The 18,570-nt window shown below is 36.0% G+C and overlaps 2 protein-coding genes and 1 long non-coding RNA gene across 3 annotated transcripts in view; all 3 read right to left on the bottom strand.

Annotated features, from left to right (window-relative positions):
* The window catches only part of LOC117317124, a 12,737-nt gene extending 9,648 nt beyond the window's left edge, over window positions 1-3,089 (bottom strand). Inside the window, exons 1-2 of the mRNA XM_033871922.1 lie at window positions 2,838-3,089; window positions 1,212-1,283 (exon numbers count right to left, since the gene is read on the bottom strand). Coding sequence (XP_033727813.1) covers window positions 1,212-1,283; window positions 2,838-3,054 — 289 coding nt within the window. The 5' untranslated portion in view covers window positions 3,055-3,089. The remainder of the gene's footprint in view (window positions 1-1,211; window positions 1,284-2,837) is intronic.
* A 1,078-nt stretch (window positions 3,090-4,167) lies between these two features.
* On the bottom strand, window positions 4,168-7,209 carry LOC117317125. Its single transcript, XR_004530101.1, has 3 exons — window positions 6,937-7,209; window positions 5,969-6,273; window positions 4,168-5,706 (listed from the first exon to the last, which is right to left on the bottom strand). It is a non-coding gene; the product is annotated as an uncharacterized LOC117317125 (long non-coding RNA).
* A 3,007-nt stretch (window positions 7,210-10,216) lies between these two features.
* Window positions 10,217-12,248, bottom strand: LOC117316327. The gene is made up of 3 exons (XM_033870867.1): window positions 12,059-12,248; window positions 10,940-12,008; window positions 10,217-10,829 (listed from the first exon to the last, which is right to left on the bottom strand). Exons 1-3 carry the CDS (start codon window positions 12,246-12,248, stop codon window positions 10,217-10,219), a joined length of 1,872 nt encoding a protein of 623 aa, XP_033726758.1.
* Window positions 12,249-18,570: the final 6,322 nt, after the last annotated feature.

Genomic DNA, 18,570 nt, shown 5'->3' on the forward strand with positions numbered 1-18,570 from the left:
ACGTTCTTTAATCCCCGAACTTTCGTATTTTTGCTGAGAATACCACTCCTTGATAGCATGTGCCTCCGGGCAATCCTAAACCTTTTCTGTGCAGACGAGATCTGCAAGGGTTGATTTAGCAATCTAAAAGTTTGATGCTGTTACCCTTATGGACGTGCCCTGTTTAACGTATTGCATGGCCTTTTCATGTCTTAATAGTTATGCTGAGCATAACTACCTTTTCCTTTTGGAATGGATTTCCTAGGCATACTGCAAAATCAGAATATTACTACTTAAACTTGTGTCTATTCCCAACAGTATTTTCACAAGTAAAACATGTTTAGCTAAGGTTCATGCAAGTAGCAAATCCAGTAATATTTTACAAGCCTATAAATCACTATTCTGGTGCTATTGAACAGAAGTTACTTGACCAATTGTTAATATCATGGCTATCCATTGGTCTTGATATTGTCATTTAATTGGTTAATTTCGGCAAAACATGTGTCAAATGCAAGTTTCAGGAGAACACAGAAAGCGCATGTGGATCAGACCTATTGCACAAAGTAACCCTGCCGTTATATATGCTTACAAGTGTATATAGCTGCTGTTGCGAGCGTTTGTTAGACCAGATTTTCCTCATGATACTTTTTAACAATTGATTCTATTCTATTGCATCATAATAGTAATCTATATGCTTGTGAAATATCACTGGGTTTGCTTTTCATATGAACTTTCATAAAAAATCAAAAATATAGAATGCATGTAACTGTTCAAAATTGTATTTGCTGTATGTAATGTATCCGATACTAGGCCTTTCAGGTTTTGTAGAAAAAGTGAGGGACCGTATTTTCCGCACATAGTAGAAAAACTGTTCAGAAAACACGGATACCTCAAACTGCTGTTTTGTCATAGATATCGTTATATCTTTCACTATAAAAAACAAAATACATTAAATATAATCAATATCGTAAAAAAATAACATGCTTTTGTTACGATTCAAACAGAATCCTGTATCTTGTATCGCCAGTAGTCTGCAGTTAGTCAGTATGCTTCTCATAAAATAGCACTATAAAATCAGTATCAGTTTCGCGTGATCACAAGGAGACAAACACGAGTAATTTTTATATCATGGATGCCATTTTCTTCAAATTTGGTAGAAGTCTTTGTCACTGTTGACGATGTAACATCATAAAAGAAAAAGTGTATTCCCGCGAAAGACAAAATTAACATACCTTCGTAAACTAGTTGGGAGGAGTTTGCTGGACATTCGCTTTTACCCCATCTAGTGTACATGCCTCCAGATCCTGTTAAACACATACATAACATGGTCATTATATCAACGGCGGAAATAAGGAGCAAGCAAATAATGGATAAAATTGAAGATTAACAAAAACAACAAACAAGAGATCCAAGAGGGATCTTGGCGCCCACCATTGAATGATCTTTATAGGTTCCCTGTCAGATCGATCTTCTCTCTATTTTCCCCATCCTCTTACTTATCTGTTAATTTAGAAATATCCCTCCAGTACTTTTCAAACAAGGGGGAACCTATATATGAAATTTAAGATTTAGCGATAATGGCCGTCTGTCGGCCATGTTGTTTTCAGATTGGTCCCAAAATGCAATACGAGGGACCAAGGGGAACCTACATATGAAATTTCAGAAAGATCCCTTCAGTACTTTCTGAGAAATAGCGATAACAAGAATTATTTACGGACGGACCACGGACGGGGGGCGTCCCCCGAGAAAAATATTAAAATCTAAATGCTCTGAAATGAGTTTTAGAATATTCTGAGTGACCAATTTCCAATATCCAATGGATAAGTTTATTTTGCTTGATCAAAATATAAAGAAGACATCAGTTACATTCTGATTCAACAATTTTTTTTTAAATTTTCATATGCCCCTCTTACGCATCATGGGCCTTCACAGTTTCGAGTCTCATGTTTTTACACCCACTGATAAAACTACCAGTGTTTTCCGTACTTGTTTTACACAATTGGCACACCATCCCGATGTCTGGTCTGTAATGTAGCCAATTATAGCTCTTCTGCCAAGCAGATTGGAACGTTCTAACACGCTTCGTCTGATCATACTGCCTTTGAGAGGCCAACATTTCCCCTTCCGATTTCTTTTTCTTTGACGGCGGCGCCAAATTGTCCAAATTTTTCAAATTTTGTAATGAACTTACGGCACTTGACCGGCGGGTACCAAAGTCAACAAATGTGTCTGGGTCAATTATATACATGTATCGTAAACTATAGCATCGATTAAAACAAACGCTCATGTGACTACGAAACTCATTTGAGAAACCCTCGCTGATTGGTCGATCGATATATGATAAATCCAATGAGCGCGTTCGTTATGTGGGGTGTGACGGCAAAGTCGTACAGATCTGAGACAAATTCATATAATGACGGGCATATGTTTCTGTTACGAGCTTAGAATACAAAAACGAAATAGAAATTTCAACTAGTCCACATGTACTAACAGTTCGACAACATTTACTAGTCCTTTTGACTTTCTACTAGTCTCGGACTAGCGTTAGTATCGAACCCTGATAGCAATGCAATCGGTAATGTTACACCGTCTTTCACACCAGTAATTTGTAACTTTGATTATTCCTCAAAATTCTCGGAAAAAGAATGAATAAGTTCATTCGTCATCTACAAGTCAAATTGCAACAATTTTTTATTCTATAACTTAAAGTGATAGGCAAAAATAATATTTTCACGTGCGTATTTAGTTCGGCAAGATAATTCTTACATTGTGAATGTGTTAAAAGTTGTGACGTCAACAAAAACGTGATCGCGTTGTCGGACTGAATGCAAACTAGAACTCATGATAACAATAATTACCTAGTGTCGTTGTCTTACTCGTCAACTGGGCTATAGCATTTTGTTGTGTTGATAGTTGTGCTGTCAAAGTAGAGACTGACGTCAACATGGTTTGCACCTTTGTCTCAAGTTCGTGTAAATAATTAGGGTCACATGATGCCGCGCGCTTATGTTCCTCGGTAGCGACAGAAACTGCACACACGATAAGAAATATGCACAGAAACATGTCCGAGCCCATGTTGGTTCGTGAATGAGCCAAAGTTTTCAGGGTTTGTATATAGATAGATAAGGCACGGTGTGTCAATGCTATGGTGTTATACACAAGTGACCTATTTTAGTAGATTACATCAGATGTAGGCAATTGTGACTACATGCACTATGTATATACATATCAGCAATTACAGTGTGCGATACACACGAGGGTCAAGGGCCTTACTGCCTGCTGCCCACATTGCATGATCGTAAGAGGCGACTAAATTTGGGATCTTATTTTTTCTCTTTCTAACAGCTTTCTTTTTGCTAATGTCTCCCTTGGCAATATTTCACTGTTGGCCTATAGTTGAGCTCTTTTGTAACAGGCATGCTAAACAGAAAAGATGTCATGGTGAGCCAGAGACATAACGTGACGATACCCAACTTGGAACAGTACCCAAAATGGAACACTTTTTGAAAAAATGTTCTAAAACGAACGTGCAATAAATACGGGAATTTTTACGTTAATGTGTTCTTTATGTGATTGCGTGACGTCATTTTAACTGCATTTCGGTTTCACTTTTGAGCTGTCATTGCTGATCCAGACCTGCAGAATGGATAAGTATGCAGAAAATGTTCTTATAGTGCACACACACCCCGTGCGACGATTCAATATCTTAAATAATGTTTGGTATCCGGAACACATTATACGTTTTTTCGGAACATTATACACACAAAATACAAACCTCAAGCAAAAATGTTTGAAAACATGAAGAGATTGGCAAAAATAGGATTGTTTTGACTGGCGTAGGCCAAAAATGTTCATGCAGGCCGCCATTCAACATCAACAATGCCATTGCGCATGACAAAGGCGATGTCAACAGATTTTCTATAGTTATTAGGAGTTGTTTTTCTTACACCACAACTAAACTCGTGAAGCGAAATTTACGCCTAAACAGTTTAAAATGTGTTTAATGACATGTTAATTTAAACAAACGAAAATATTAATTCAAAATATATACAGATTGAGCCTCAATTGTAGTGTAATTTTTAATAACTTGAAATATAAATACTGAACAAATGTCATCAAATAACAACAAAATTATTTTCATTTCAACATTTTATTCACACAAAAAAAATCTGCTAAAGGATTGGACAACAAACTTAGCCTATAGAAGTCTTCTTTCAAGCAAATGACTAAATGTATTATACAACAACTTAAATTCCAGATTAAAAGCACAAATATCAACCTCACAATGCCTCATTAAGCAAGCCAATTTATTCATATTATAATATCAGTTAAATTATGATTATCATGGATTGCAGTGAAATACAAAAATTACAATACTGAAGCCTTGGAAAATGCCCTAAAAGAAAATAAAAAAGGATCAGGTTTCCGAAAGGCGGCTGGTTTACATGGAGTTGCACATACAACATTATGACGGCATGCAAGAGAACTGTTAACAAGACATCCCATTCGCATGTTGACGAACAACGAGGAAATGGCACTTGTGACATACATTAAATACTCCCAGGTATGGCTGTCTTATGAAAACATTCACAAATCAAATTTGTTCCATTCAGAATGTATTTTTGCTGCAACATCCATACAGAATATTAATTTAAGTAAATAGAACAGAGAGCATGATTATAATTAAATTCAAATCACTGCCTCTGCTAGTTATTGAACCCGGGACCTCCGGCTTACTAGTATTACACTCAACCGATCAAGCTGAAGAGAAGATCTTTCTAGACCAGTGGTATATTGCGGCTAGTATTTACCCGGTTACATAAATATACCATGAAATCATTAACTCTTAAAGCCCTTATGACAACATATAACGTTCCTGCTAGTCTGGAGAGCTACAAATATTGCGGGGAAATATCAAACATTACCTAATTAATGAACACATTTTATTTTGTTTGAGGATTATATCAATTTATAAACTGATCATCACAGGAACACTCCATGCCGTTGACTACCAAAATGATAAAGACATTTGTACGGGGCATTGTAAAAAAAAAAGTGGAAGGGCATCAACCATTGGGGAAAATGGACCAAGCAATAAATGGTTCAGAAGCTTTCTGAAACGTCACCCTGACTTAAAAATGAAGAAACCCCAAACAATTGATGGTGGGAGGGTTCGGATGGCAAATAAAACTGTCATGAAGCAATATTTTGATCTCCTCCATAACACTATGAAAAAACATGGTTAGTTATGTTTGTACATTTTAATGGTCTCATTCTAAGTTCAGTAAATAATAAATTGTAAGGCAATTTTCACATGCTGTAGGTATATATCTTATGTTGTGAGTCAAATGTTTTTAAAGTAAATTAATACAGGTCTTTGTAAAAGGAACTAAGTCATGAAGTTAAAAACCTTAAAATTTCTGCATAGGTGATAGTCAATCAGTCCATCAGTCACCATTTCTATTTCAAATACGGTGTGTAATCTTTCCATTCAGGACTCCTGAATAAACCAGAGCAGATTTTCAACTTTGACGAAACTGGCTTTGGTAAAGGGATAATTGCCCACGACAAAGTTTGTACTGGAAATGGTAACACATTTACAAGACAAACATCATTGACAACACATTCAACTGCTGCAGTGTGTGTATCCGCCAGTGGACAGGTGTTGCCCACTTTCTTGATATATGAAAAGAGTTTTCCGAGTGGCGCATATAGGGATGGTATGTACTGCAAAGAAAAAATAATATATAATTATTCTAACATGTCATGTTTTACAGCAAAATAACATATAATTATTCTAACATGTCATGTTTTACAGCAATCATATATGTCCATAAATATTTTTATAATAACAAAACAGGAATTTCCTATTTAATTAATTTCCACTTGCATTCAAAGTTAAAAAGATTTGATAAGAATTCAAATACCTCAAAGTATGAGAAAAATGTGGAAATAAAAGAAAACTTTTTTTCTGATGCTTTAGGCATACCTGGAAACTGGCTCTTTGCCACTTCTCCAAATGGATACATCGATGCAGATCTATTTCAAAGATGGTTTGAGAATGTCTTCATTGTGTATGCCCCTAAAGCTCGTCCTCTAATTCTCACCATGGACAACCATGAGTCCCATCTGTCAGTTGAGACAATAAAACTGGCAAGGGAAAACCACATAGAGCTATTGTGTTTGCCCCCTCACACCACGCATATTTTGCAACCTCTTGATGTTGGCCTCTTTCGTCCCATCAAGAAGGCTGTCTGTGAATTTTCTGTCAGTCTAGGATATGCAAACTCATCCCTGGTGATTGGAAAAAATAGGTAAAAATAGCTTGAACAAAACCAGATCAATACAAAAAGAAAAGATTAGAAATTGATCATATTGAATTCAACTTTTCAACAATGACTTTTTAAAATGGTTAAATATAAATTACATCAAATCACATTTATTTTAAAGCAGTTCTTTGACAATATCATTAATATAATATTATGTACCTGAAAAATCATATCTGAATAAAATAAATTTAAAAGCAGAATTTATATTCCAGACTTGCTCAACTTTTAAAGGCTGCTATTGATAAAGTGTGCAGTGTGCACAATATAAAAAACAGTTTCAGAAAATGTGGAATGGTTCCATTCAACCCGGACGCAATAGACAAAACAAAACTTGCACCATACAATCCTGTATTTCAGGTACTTCATTTCATTCATTGTTATCGATTCAGTAATGAAAACGTTTTGTCAAACAAAACATGGCCTGGATATGTATCATTCATTAACTATCCAATATTAAAAAGTTTATTAAAAATATAAATTTTGAATTTAATCAATCAATGACATTTAAAAATAATATGAAAACACACTTTTACATTATTTTCCATGATTTCATTTTCTCCTCTGCACATGTTCACAAACAATATCATACAGAATGATACATATACATGTTTATATGTATATATTGTACCTATAAATAGGTACCCGGTCCAGGAGGAGACAACTGTGGAAATACAGATCCGGTTGACCCATTATGTGAGGCCTGTGGTCAATTTGTCCATGGTCATCCCCTCGTCACTGGAGGACTAATTCCCTCTGACCTCGCCAGCATCTTGGTTCCAATTGCTGAACCTGCCAAAAAAAAGAAAACAAGGATAGTAACAAAGTCAAGAGTGATAACAGGTTAAATTCCTTAAATAATTCATGATAAAATATGTGTTTAATAAAACCTATGAACATCAAAATAATTTTATTCAACCATTAACTGTATATATTTGTTCCTTTAATTGCTTAAGAAGGTTTGACAGTATTATATTAATTTTTTATTGTGCCATATTGGAAAAAAATGTTAACTTCATATTTATACAAAGGTGATGAAATCTACAAGCAACTAGAAGAGAAAGAGCAACAAAAAAAACCCGGAAAAAAACCAAGGAAAGACAACACAAACTCTCCATCGGTAAGGCTAATGTATATATAGAGGATCTGGCATGAGTGGCTATCATGTCATATGGAATAATATATATATAATAGTTTCATATGCCATGAGCATGACATGGCAGAATGGGCCAGTTATATGTGATTAATATTTGTTTACCATGAATGCTTTTTTCTTAATGTTAAAAATAAAGATATCTTGTTCTAAAATCAAACTAGTATTTATACCAAAATTCATTCAATGGATCTTTTTTCTCCTGATTTTTAATTTTAAGATCAACTTTGATTATTACCAAAATTTATTTTACAGACTAATAGCAATGGAAATGAGGAAAATGATGAGCCCCTGCCAACTATCAAACCTCCTCGGAAAAGAAGACCGAAGGTATAATCCATATAACAATACAAATCAATATTAAAGGTTATTTTCTGTATTGTTTTAAGTTAGTTTGTATGCCCGTTAATAACTAATGTAATTGTAATTCTCACAAATTATTCATTTTACAATTTTAGACTTTGTCCAAGCCTATACCTCCTCAAAGCAACCACTACCTCGCTGCTGAGGAATTTACTTGTGGTATTTGCCAGTTGAGAGGGTTCGAGGATGATGAGGAACATGGCATACTGTGGGTTGGGTGCGACAACTCTGAATGTGCCAAATGGTACCAGAGAGATTGTCTACCAACCCTTCAGCATGCTGATGTTGACCTCAGCATTCTCGAACAATCTGAATGGCATTGCCAGTTCTGTAAGGAAAATCAGGACAAGGAAAGTAATGTTCCAACAAACTATACCAGTGACTCTGTGTCGATATGTCAAGTGTGTATGGAGCATGTTATGGACGTCAGTGAACAAGATCAACTTCTATATTGGGCAAGATGTGAAAACATCCATTGTTTAAAATCTTTTCACCAGGCATGCCTTCCACCACCGGTCCACAGATGTATACAATCCAATGCTGCTGCAGGAGTGAAATGGTACTGTGGCACATGCTAAAAAAATATAACTTTCTGTTAAACATGTTGCTGACAAAGTTGTAAATGTAGGTTTAAAATGACAATATTGATATATCACATATTTAATATAAATTTTCTAGATCTGATACAAATGTAGCGTTTTTTATGGTTTAATAACAGTGTTTGATGGGAGTTAATATAAACCGACAAGTTAATTTGTGTATTCTTTATATAGCAATGAAACGTTTTGCATACTTGCGCAAATGAGATGGAGACGGTGAGAGGATGTTTTTTTTAATGTAGTCTAGTAATTTAAAGATAAAATTGGCATGTGTGACTGTGTGTGCTGATGTGAGTGTTTCATATATGGAATGTTTGACTTAAAACAGAGTGTGCATGTGTATTGTATCGTGTATGTACTGCTGCTAAGTGAAGGAAATTTCATGTGAAAAAGTGTGTATTTTAAGATTTTACGTGTCTATTAAAAGTAATGATTTTATCATATTATTGTTTATATTGTTTCTCGATAATAGCACTTGTGTGTAAACGGCACATGGAAGGTGTCATATTTTAAAAATGACCTTAGCTGTTAATAGGACGTTAAACAAAATAAACCAAACCAAACTGCCATGGCCAACAGTGCCACTATACTTGCTCTTGAGTATGTATACTTTGTTGGGTTTGGTTTATTTTGTTTAACGTCCTATTAACAGCTTAGGTCATTCAAGGACGGCCTCCCGTGCGTGTGACATGCATGCGTGTGGTGAGTGCGTATGTGTGTTTTGGGAGGCTGCAGTATGTTCGTGTTAAGTCTCCTTGTGATAGGCCGGAACTTTTGCCGATTTAGAGTGCTACCTCACTGAAGCATACTGCCGAAGACACCAAGCAGCACACCCCACCCGGTCACATTATACTGACAACGGGCCAACCAGTCGTCCCACTCCTAATATGCTGAGCGCTAAGCAGGAGTAGCAACTACCATTTTTAATGAATGTGGTAAATGTATGTCTTGGCTAGGGGACAGAACCCAAAGCCTTCCTCACAGGGGCGAACGCTCAACTAAAGGCCAAAAGTGAGGCATTGTCAAGGGAGACATTAGGAAGAAGAAAGTTGCGTAGAAAGAAGAGAAAAGATAAGATCCCAAATTTAGTCGCCTCTTACGATCATGCAATGAGGGCAGCAGGTACAATTCTTACGCCCTACCTGCAGGGCAGAGTATGTATACTACAATAGTACACAGGAGGCTTTATAGTCAGATGACCGATAAGGTCCCATGGGCCTCTTGTTTCTTCTAGAGATTACAATAACCTTTCCTATGTTTTAGAAGGTTGTGATATATATTAGTGTCTTTGAATAGTATGCCTAATACACAGAAATCGGATGTTCTCTGAAAAATACTTGTCAGAAATAGGTGTTGTCTTATATAGGAAACAATAGGAAGTAATTTAATACCGTACGCTGTCCTTTCCCGTTGTATAATAATCTTCATGTTTTTCACATAACACATTTCCTATTAAACTTTGGTTAAACGATATAACTTATGGTAGGTTTTAAGTGTTAATGTTACATGTTCAAAAAACTAAATCCAATAAAGTTTGAAACAAAGAGCCTCCAAGGTCCTGATATATAAATACAACTATGTTTTGTTTGTTTTTAAAACATGAACAAAATATTTAATGGCAATTAACTAGGGTTTGAAAATTTTATTTCCTTATATAAACTATGATAGTTATCCCCTTCCCAGGAGAAAAGACCCGAGAGTCGTGAATTTACAATTTATTAATTAAGCATCTTTTGACCCTTCCATTATGAAGAGTAGGTATTTGATTTTACTATATCTAGATATTGAAATTTCAGTCAATTTGACCCCGTTTGGTCTGCCCTGAACACTGCCGTAACTTGTCGTGAACACTGCTGTAACTTGTCCTGAACACTGCCGTAACTTGTCCTGAACACTGCCGTAACTTGTCCTGAACACTGCCGTAATTTGTCCTGAACATTACAATAACTTGTCCTGAACACTGTCGTAACTTGTCCTGAACACTGCTGTACCTTGTCCTGAACACTGCTGCAACTTGTCCTGAACACTGCTGTCACTTGTCCTGAACACTGCCGTAACTTGTCCTGAACACTGCCGTAACTTGTCCTGAACACTGCCGTACCTTGTCCTGAACACTGTTGTAACTTGTCCTGAACACTGCCGTAACTTGTCCTGAACCCTGCTGTCACTTGTCCTGAACACTGCTGTACCTTGTCCTGAACACTGCCGTAACTTGTCCTGAACACTGCTGTACCTTGTCCTGAACACTGCCGTAACTTGTCCTGAACACTGCCGTAACTTGTCCTGAACACTGCCGTACCTTGTCCTGAACACTGTTGTAACTTGTCCTGAACACTGCCGTAACTTGTCCTGAACACTGCCGTAACTTGTCCTGAACACTGCTGTACCTTGTTCTGAACACTGCCGTACCTTGTCCTGAACACTTCCGTAACTTATCCTGAACACTGCCGTAACATGTCTTGAACACTGTCTTAACTTGTCCTGAACACTGCTGTACCTTGTTCTGAACACTGCCGTACCTTGTCCTGAACACTGCCGTACCTTGTCCTGAACACTGCCGTAATTTGTCCTGAACACTGCTGTGCCTTGTTCTGAACACTGCCGTACCTTGTCCTGAACACTTCCGTAACTTATCCTGAACACTGCCGTAACATGTCTTGAACACTGTCTTAACTTGTCCTGAACACTGCTGTACCTTGTTCTGAACACTGCCGTACCTTGTCCTGAACACTGCCGTACCTTGTCCTGAACACTGCCGTAATTTGTCCTGAACACTACAATAACTTGTCTTGAACACTGTCTTAACTTGTCCTGAACACTGCCGTAACTTGTCCTGAACACTGCCGTAAATTGTCCTGAACACTGCCGTAACATGTCTTGAACACTCCTGTAACTTGTCCTGAACACTGCCGTTACTTGTCCTGAACACTGCTGTTACTTGTCCTGAACACTGCTGTACCTTGTCCTGAACACTGCCGTACCTTGTCCTGAACACTGCTGTACCTTGTCCTGAACACTGCCGTAACTTGTCCTGAACACTGCTGTACCTTGTTCTGAATACTGCTGTACCTTGTCCTGAACACTGCTGTAACTTGTCCTGAACACTGCTGTCACTTGTCCTGAACACTGCCGTACCTTGTTCTGAACACTGCTGTACCTTGTCCTGAACACTGCTGTAACTTGTCCTGAACACTGCTGTATGTTGTCCTGAACACTGCTGTACCTTGTCCTGAACACTGCCGTAACTTGTCCTGAACACTGCTGTACGTTGTTCTGAACACTGCTGTACCTTGTCCTGAACACTGCTGTAACTTGTCCTGAACACTGCTGTCACTTGTCCTGAACACTGCCGTACCTTGTTCTGAACACTGCTGTACCTTGTCCTGAACACTGCTGTACCTTGTCCTGAACACTGCCGTAACTTGTCCTGAACACTGCTGTACGTTGTTCTGAACACTGCTGTACCTTGTCCTGAACACTGCTGTAACTTGTCCTGAACACTGCTGTCACTTGTCCTGAACACTGCCGTACCTTGTTCTGAACACTGCTGTACCTTGTCCTGAACACTGCTGTACCTTGTCCTGAACACTGCCGTAATTTGCCCTGATCACTGCCGTAACTTATCCTGAACGCTGTACCTTGTCCTGAACACTGCTGTAACTTATCCTGAACACTGCTGTACCTTGTCCTGACCACTGCTGTTCCTTGTCCTGAACACTGTCTTAACTTTTCCTTAACACTGCTGTAACTTGTCCTGAACATAACAATAACTTGTCCTGAACACTGCTGAAACTTGTCCCGAACATTGCTGAAACTTGTCCCGAACATTGCTGAAACTTGTCCCGAACACTGCTGTAACTTGTCCTGAACACTGCTGTAACTTATCCTGAACACTGCTGTAACTTGTCCTGAACACTGCTGTAATTTGTCCTGATCACTGTCTTAACTTGTCCTGAACATTGCTGTAACTTGTCCTGATCATTGCTGTAACTTGTCCTGATCACTGCTGTAACTTGTCCTGAACAATGCTGCAACTTATCCTGAACACTGCTGTAAACTTGTCCTATGATATATGCAAAAGATACATTTCTCCGACCCACTCCAGTAGTGTCTATCTTTTAATCGACAGTCAAGCTTTAGAACAAAGAGATCCCCGAGGATCTTGACACCCACCATTGAATGATATATTGGTTTTATGAAAGACTCATCTTTTCTCTATGTTTCCCTCTTCCTGGTATGAATTTGATAACAAGGGGAAACAATATATGAAGTCCCAAGAAAGATCTACATGTAGGAAGAACTTTCTGAGAAATAGTGATGGTCAATTTCACAACAATTTTGTACAACTAGGGACCAAGCAGAAGCCTACTTGTAAAGTTTGAGAAATGTCTTTCCAGTATTCAAAGAAATAGTGAGAACAGCTATGTGATGACGGTAGACTGAAAATGTGAACATTTAGCTTGGCGAGACATTCAGTCATAACGTTTTTACAAAATACAGAGGCTATCTGAACCCATAACGGTGCATAGTTCTATTCAACACAAAACATTAATCTTTTACTATATTATGGCAAGCCAAGTTGTCATTTATTTTACCAAATTATATACGATATCTCATATACTTTATAAGATATCATAATAAATGAGATATCTTATATAATTTTCTTTATAAGATATCTTATTTAATATATAAGATATCTCATAAAAGATATAAGATATCTTATATAATATATAAGATATCTCATAAAAGATATAAGATATCTTATAAAGAAAATTAGATAAGATATCTTTTATATTTTATAAGATATCTTAAAAAGAAAATTATATAAGATATCTTATAAAGAACGAGATTTGAATTTGAGATAATGAACTCTCCTACACTCGATGAAGGAGCCGAGATGGAGCTGAAACTACATACAATGGCTGAAACATATTTATAATTGCCACATATTCATGTTTCCTCGAACACGACATCTGCTCCGTACCTAGCCGATCGTGGTCGCGACAGAGGGTTGATCGTGTATGTTCCGCGTGCCTTCCATCGAAACGAAAGTTACCTTACAGAGGGGGCAGTCATTCTCTAACTTTTAGGTTTTGCCGGTCTCACGGGTCTCGTTTTTTATAAGATACCTTATAAACTTTTCTTTATAAGATATCTTATATATTATATAAGATATCTTATATCTTTTATGAGATATAGTATATACTTTATAAAGATATCTCATAAAAAAAGTTTAAGATATCTTATAAAAGATATAAAATATTTTATATCTTTTATGATATTATATATAAGGTATCTGATAAACATACAAGATATAAAATATAATTTGGTAAAATACAGGATCAACATTACTCCGCGAATAAATGACAACTTGGTTTGCCATACTATATACTTAATTTATAGTGGCAGGACGTTAAGAATAGTATCACGTCATCGATGTAAAACTAAAATTATGATTGTTGATTTATCTTACCACGATGGGGCGATTCTTGAAATGAACTGAATGACAATTTCTAAGAAACATGAATCAACATATTTTCTTTCTACCATCTCTATCTTATCTATGTGGTTGTTTGACGAGTCTGAGCGAGTGAGAGAGTGGCTCTGTATGAGAATTCATCTGTAACTTCTCCTTTCTTTCCCTTATGTAAGATCAGTAAACTATCAATGTTTATTCTTGATATCAGTTGTAATGTTTGTCACAGATACGTTATCCATGTATAATAGTCGATTTGGCCTACTTAAGAAAAGGGGTATTTCATGTAATGTCTGTAAAACTGAAAACAGAAACCTTTGCATTTAAATACATGTATTTAAATCACTTGATTTATTCCCGATAATGTATAATGTATATATATCAATGCGTGGTATACTGTGAAAATCAAGCAAGTCACAAGACTGTCACATAGTTAAATTTCTTTTCTCTTAAGGGGATATGACACGGTTAGAAAATAAAGAACCCTGCATTGTCATTTGATTGTTGAATGTGAAGAAAAAAAAACTGCGCCAACATTTGGAAAATATTGCTATGCCTTTCCTTGTAAATTTTCACAATATCTAGAATTTGAGAAAACATGTATTTGTTTTAAAAAACTTTTATTACATTTTGTATCTCAAAATGAGGATGAAAAAAAAACTGTCAATTCTTTGTAAATGTTCAGTTGTTACAGGAACAATTTCATTTAAGTTGGTAAAGTAACTACAAGTAAGATTTCACCAAGATACCAGATTCAAACGTTTAAACAAGAGCTGTTGGAGAACAGCATAGCTCGTCTCGCAAATGTTTGTCAATAAATAATTAAAATATATTAATTGGAATGGTTTCGCAAATTTCATTTATAATACACATGTATCTATATTGTTTAACTGGATCAGATTGTGTATTCATGCAATTTTCAAAACCATACCAATTTATATATGTATAAATTATTTATTGACAAACATTCGGGAGACAAGCTATGCTGTTGTAGATTGAATGAATATATTAAATACAAATGTAATTGCTTTAGGACATATTTCTTCAATATTTTGATAAAATATTATCCTTATGAGAGTTGTCTCCCTTGAAAAATGTGGACTGGTATAAATTGTCTAATGTGAGCATTTTCAAATTGTTCTTTTTTCAGTGTAACTCCATAGGGACTCTTTTACCAATTATCAGCACCCTAGTACAATCATAAAGTGATGTGTTGATAGCTTTCAACATTTGCACAAAAATTTCAAAAATCTGTTTTTTCCTCAAAAAAATCTTTCAGTTTAACTTCGGCAAGGGAAAGTTCAACCCCCACAGGGAACCTATAATACCATGTATTACTATGCCTTTCAACACTCACAACATAAACTTAACAAAGTCCAAAGATTTAAAAAAAAAAAAAAAAAAAACAGATTTAAAAAGAAAAAATCCAATATTTTAAAAGTTTTACTCCAGGAAGGGATTGTCTTACATCATAGGGACTATTGCCAAATATCAGCACCCTAGTATGATTATAAAGTGATGTATTAAAACCTCTTAACACTTGCACCAAAAACTTAATGCAGAAATATCTTAAGTCCAAAAATTTTAAAATTCTGGTTTTTCGCCAAAATAATGTTAGTCCGGCAGGGGATAGTTTAACTCCAGAGTGACTCTATTGCCAATTATCAGCACCCAAGTACAATTATAAAGTGATGTATTAATACCTTTCAACACTTGCACCAAAAACTTAACGCAAAAAGATTCTAAGTCCAAAAATTTTCAAAAATTAGTTTTTTTTCCCAAAAAAAATCTTTTAGTTTAACTCTGGCAGAGGATAGTTTAATCCCCACAGGGACCATATTACCATAAATTACTATGCCTTTCAACACTTGCACCAAACATTTGAAAAACCAACGCCGACGCCGGAGTGACAACATAAGCTCTCACTCTTCTTCGAAGAGACGAGCTAAAAATTAATTTAAAAAATCAAAATGGCTTCCTACTACATTTAGCCTATGTATCCGTGTTCACAGCGGGAATATCTAACTCTGCACTCAAATGGAGATTCGACATTCGATTGGAAATACGTTTCTGTTGAGGTATCACTTTAGAGTTTCATATCCCATTGATAAATGGTGAATTTTGACGTTTTGAAGCCAAATTGTTCAGTTGAACAGGCTAAACCCTCAAAGGACAAAGGTTATTTTTTTTCACAAAAGTGAAATATTGTTTGTCTAAAACTGGTAGATATTTTGTTTTGATATTCTGGAACAATGTTGTAAAGGTGCTAAACGTAATTAAATGTCAAGTTTACCAGGTCAAAGGTGAAGGTCGCCTACCAATATTTGTTTTGTCATAAAGGTATATACTCTTAACTAACTCAACAAATCATTTTTAAGATGTAAAAAGATTCTTCTGACACACCATCCTATTTTTCGTGTTCAAAATGACAGTTCCATTCTCCATTAAAAAGTGTACTTAATTTTATACATGCTAATAGTGTTATAGTCCTATCGATTTATGCTAGTTACTCAGCAATAATAATTACCTTATTAAAAGCCAATAATACCACCTGCTAAAATATTCATTTCTTTATAAGTAACAGAGTATGACTCCCTACCAAAAAAAGGTGGTGAATGTACCAACCTGCCACATACATTTGAAAAAAAGACTAGACATTGGGCGGACAAGGATTTTTACCGAGATATAAAATTCAATGTGACAATGAAGGACATTAGGATCTAGATGAAGAGGTTCAACAACCTGTGTCTGGTACACATCTATAGTCATGTACCTATGGTCATTACTCTTCCTCTCTAATGTAAAAAGTAAATTAAATGTGAAAGACCAGTTTATACAACAAGAGCTGTTGGAGAACAGCATAGCTCATCTCCCAAATGTTTGTCAATAAACAATTAAAATATTTTAGTTGGTATGGTTTCGCAAATTTCATTAATAATTCTATCTATATTGTTTACTGGATCAGATTGTGTATTCATGCAATTTTCAAAATCATACCAATTTATATGTATATCAATTATTTATTGACAAACATTCGGGAGACAAGCTATGCTGCTGGAAATTGAATAAATATATTAAATAATTGCTTTTGGACCCATTTCTTTTATTTGTTGATAAAATATTATCCTTATGAGAGTTGTCTCTCTTGAAATGTGTGGAACTATAAATTGTTTAATGTTAGCATTTTCATACCGATTTTTTAAAGTTTCACTCCAAGATGTGATAGTGCAACTCTAGAGGGACTCTTTTACCAAATATCAGCACCCTAGTACAAATGTACAATTATAAAGTGATGCGTTAATAGCTTTCAACACTTGCACAAACAAATTTAAAGTTTGTTTTTTTCCCAAAAAAATCTTTCAGTTGAACTCCGGCAAGGGATAGTTAAACCCCGACAGGGACCCTAATACCATGTATTACTATGCCTTTCAATACAAAAACATCAAAAATGTTCTAAGTCCAAAACTTAAAAAAAAAAAGAATTTAAAAAGAAAAAATCCAATTTTTTTTTAGTTTCACTCCAGGAAGGGATATTCTTATTCCAGAGGGATTCTATTGCCAAATATCAGCACCCTAGTACAATTATAAAGTGATGTATTAATACCTTTCAACACTTGCAAAAATTTTTTTTTTTCCAAAATAATCTTGTAGTTAGACTCCGGCAGGGGTTAGTTTAACCCCAAAGGGACCATATTACTATAAATTATTATGCCTTTCAACACTTGCACCAAAAACTTACATTTGAAAAACCAACGCTGATGCCGGGGTGACAACGTAAGCTCTCCCTCTACTCCGAAGAGACGAGCTAAAAATAAATCCGAGATTCTGTCACAATGAGGTGGAAGACTTCACAAAAGTGGTGCGACGTGATTATTCTGACAGCATATCACTGCATTCTCTTTAAACAATCAAGGGATGATGAATATATATGTTCATGGGTAGTTGTAATGATATTTTCCTAAATTCAAACGTATCCGTTCCAGTTGCCAATTACAAGTCTAGCGATATTAGGATCTCGGCCCAGTTGATAAGGTGATCAGCTTTATTACCTAAATGAAATTCCATTTTTCCTTTACTTCAAAACCTGTGTTTGTGTATTCCTTAAAATAGGCAGGAAGGAAGAGACTGACGAGTGTTATAGTTTCATAGATTCCCAGCATCAACATTAATGGAGTTGGAGACTTCCAGTATTTAGATGGATGGAGCTGATTAGTCCTGGAATTTAGATTGATGGAGTCTATCTATTTATAGACTGAAATTGGCATTCAGATGGATGGAGCCGATTCCATAATTTAGATGGAGTCGATGAGTTCTGACATTCAGATGGATGGAGCTGATGAGTTGACATTCAGATGGTGGAGCTGATGAGTTGACATTCAGATGGATGGAGCTGATGAGTTGACATTCAGATGGTGGAGCTGATGAGTTGACATTCAGATGGTGGAGCTGATGAGTTGACATTCAGATGGTGGAGCTGATGAGTTGACATTCAGATGGATGGAGCTGATGAGTTGACATTCAGATGGATGGAGCTGATGAGTTGACATTCAGATGGTGGAGCTGATGAGTTGACATTCAGATGGTGGAGCTGATGAGTTGACATTCAGATGGATGGAGCTGATGAGTTGACATTCAGATGGATGGAGCTGATGAGTTGACATTCAGATGGTGGAG

Source organism: Pecten maximus, chromosome 18 (genome assembly GCF_902652985.1).
Source record: "Pecten maximus chromosome 18, xPecMax1.1, whole genome shotgun sequence".
NCBI classification, from domain to species: domain Eukaryota; kingdom Metazoa; phylum Mollusca; class Bivalvia; order Pectinida; family Pectinidae; genus Pecten; species Pecten maximus.

Coding starts and splice junctions, on each gene's coding strand:
- LOC117316327 (XM_033870867.1), bottom strand. CDS start 12,248: ATGTTCGGGACAAGTTTCAGCAATGTTCGGGACAAGTTTCAGCAGTGT. Junction 12,009..12,058: donor ACAGCAGTGTTCAGGACAAG/GTACAGCGTTCA, acceptor AAATTACGGCAG/TGTTCAGGACAAGGTACAGC. Junction 10,830..10,939: donor ACGGCAGTGTTCAGGACAAG/GTACGGCAGTGT, acceptor GTTCAGGACAAG/GTACGGCAGTGTTCAGAACA.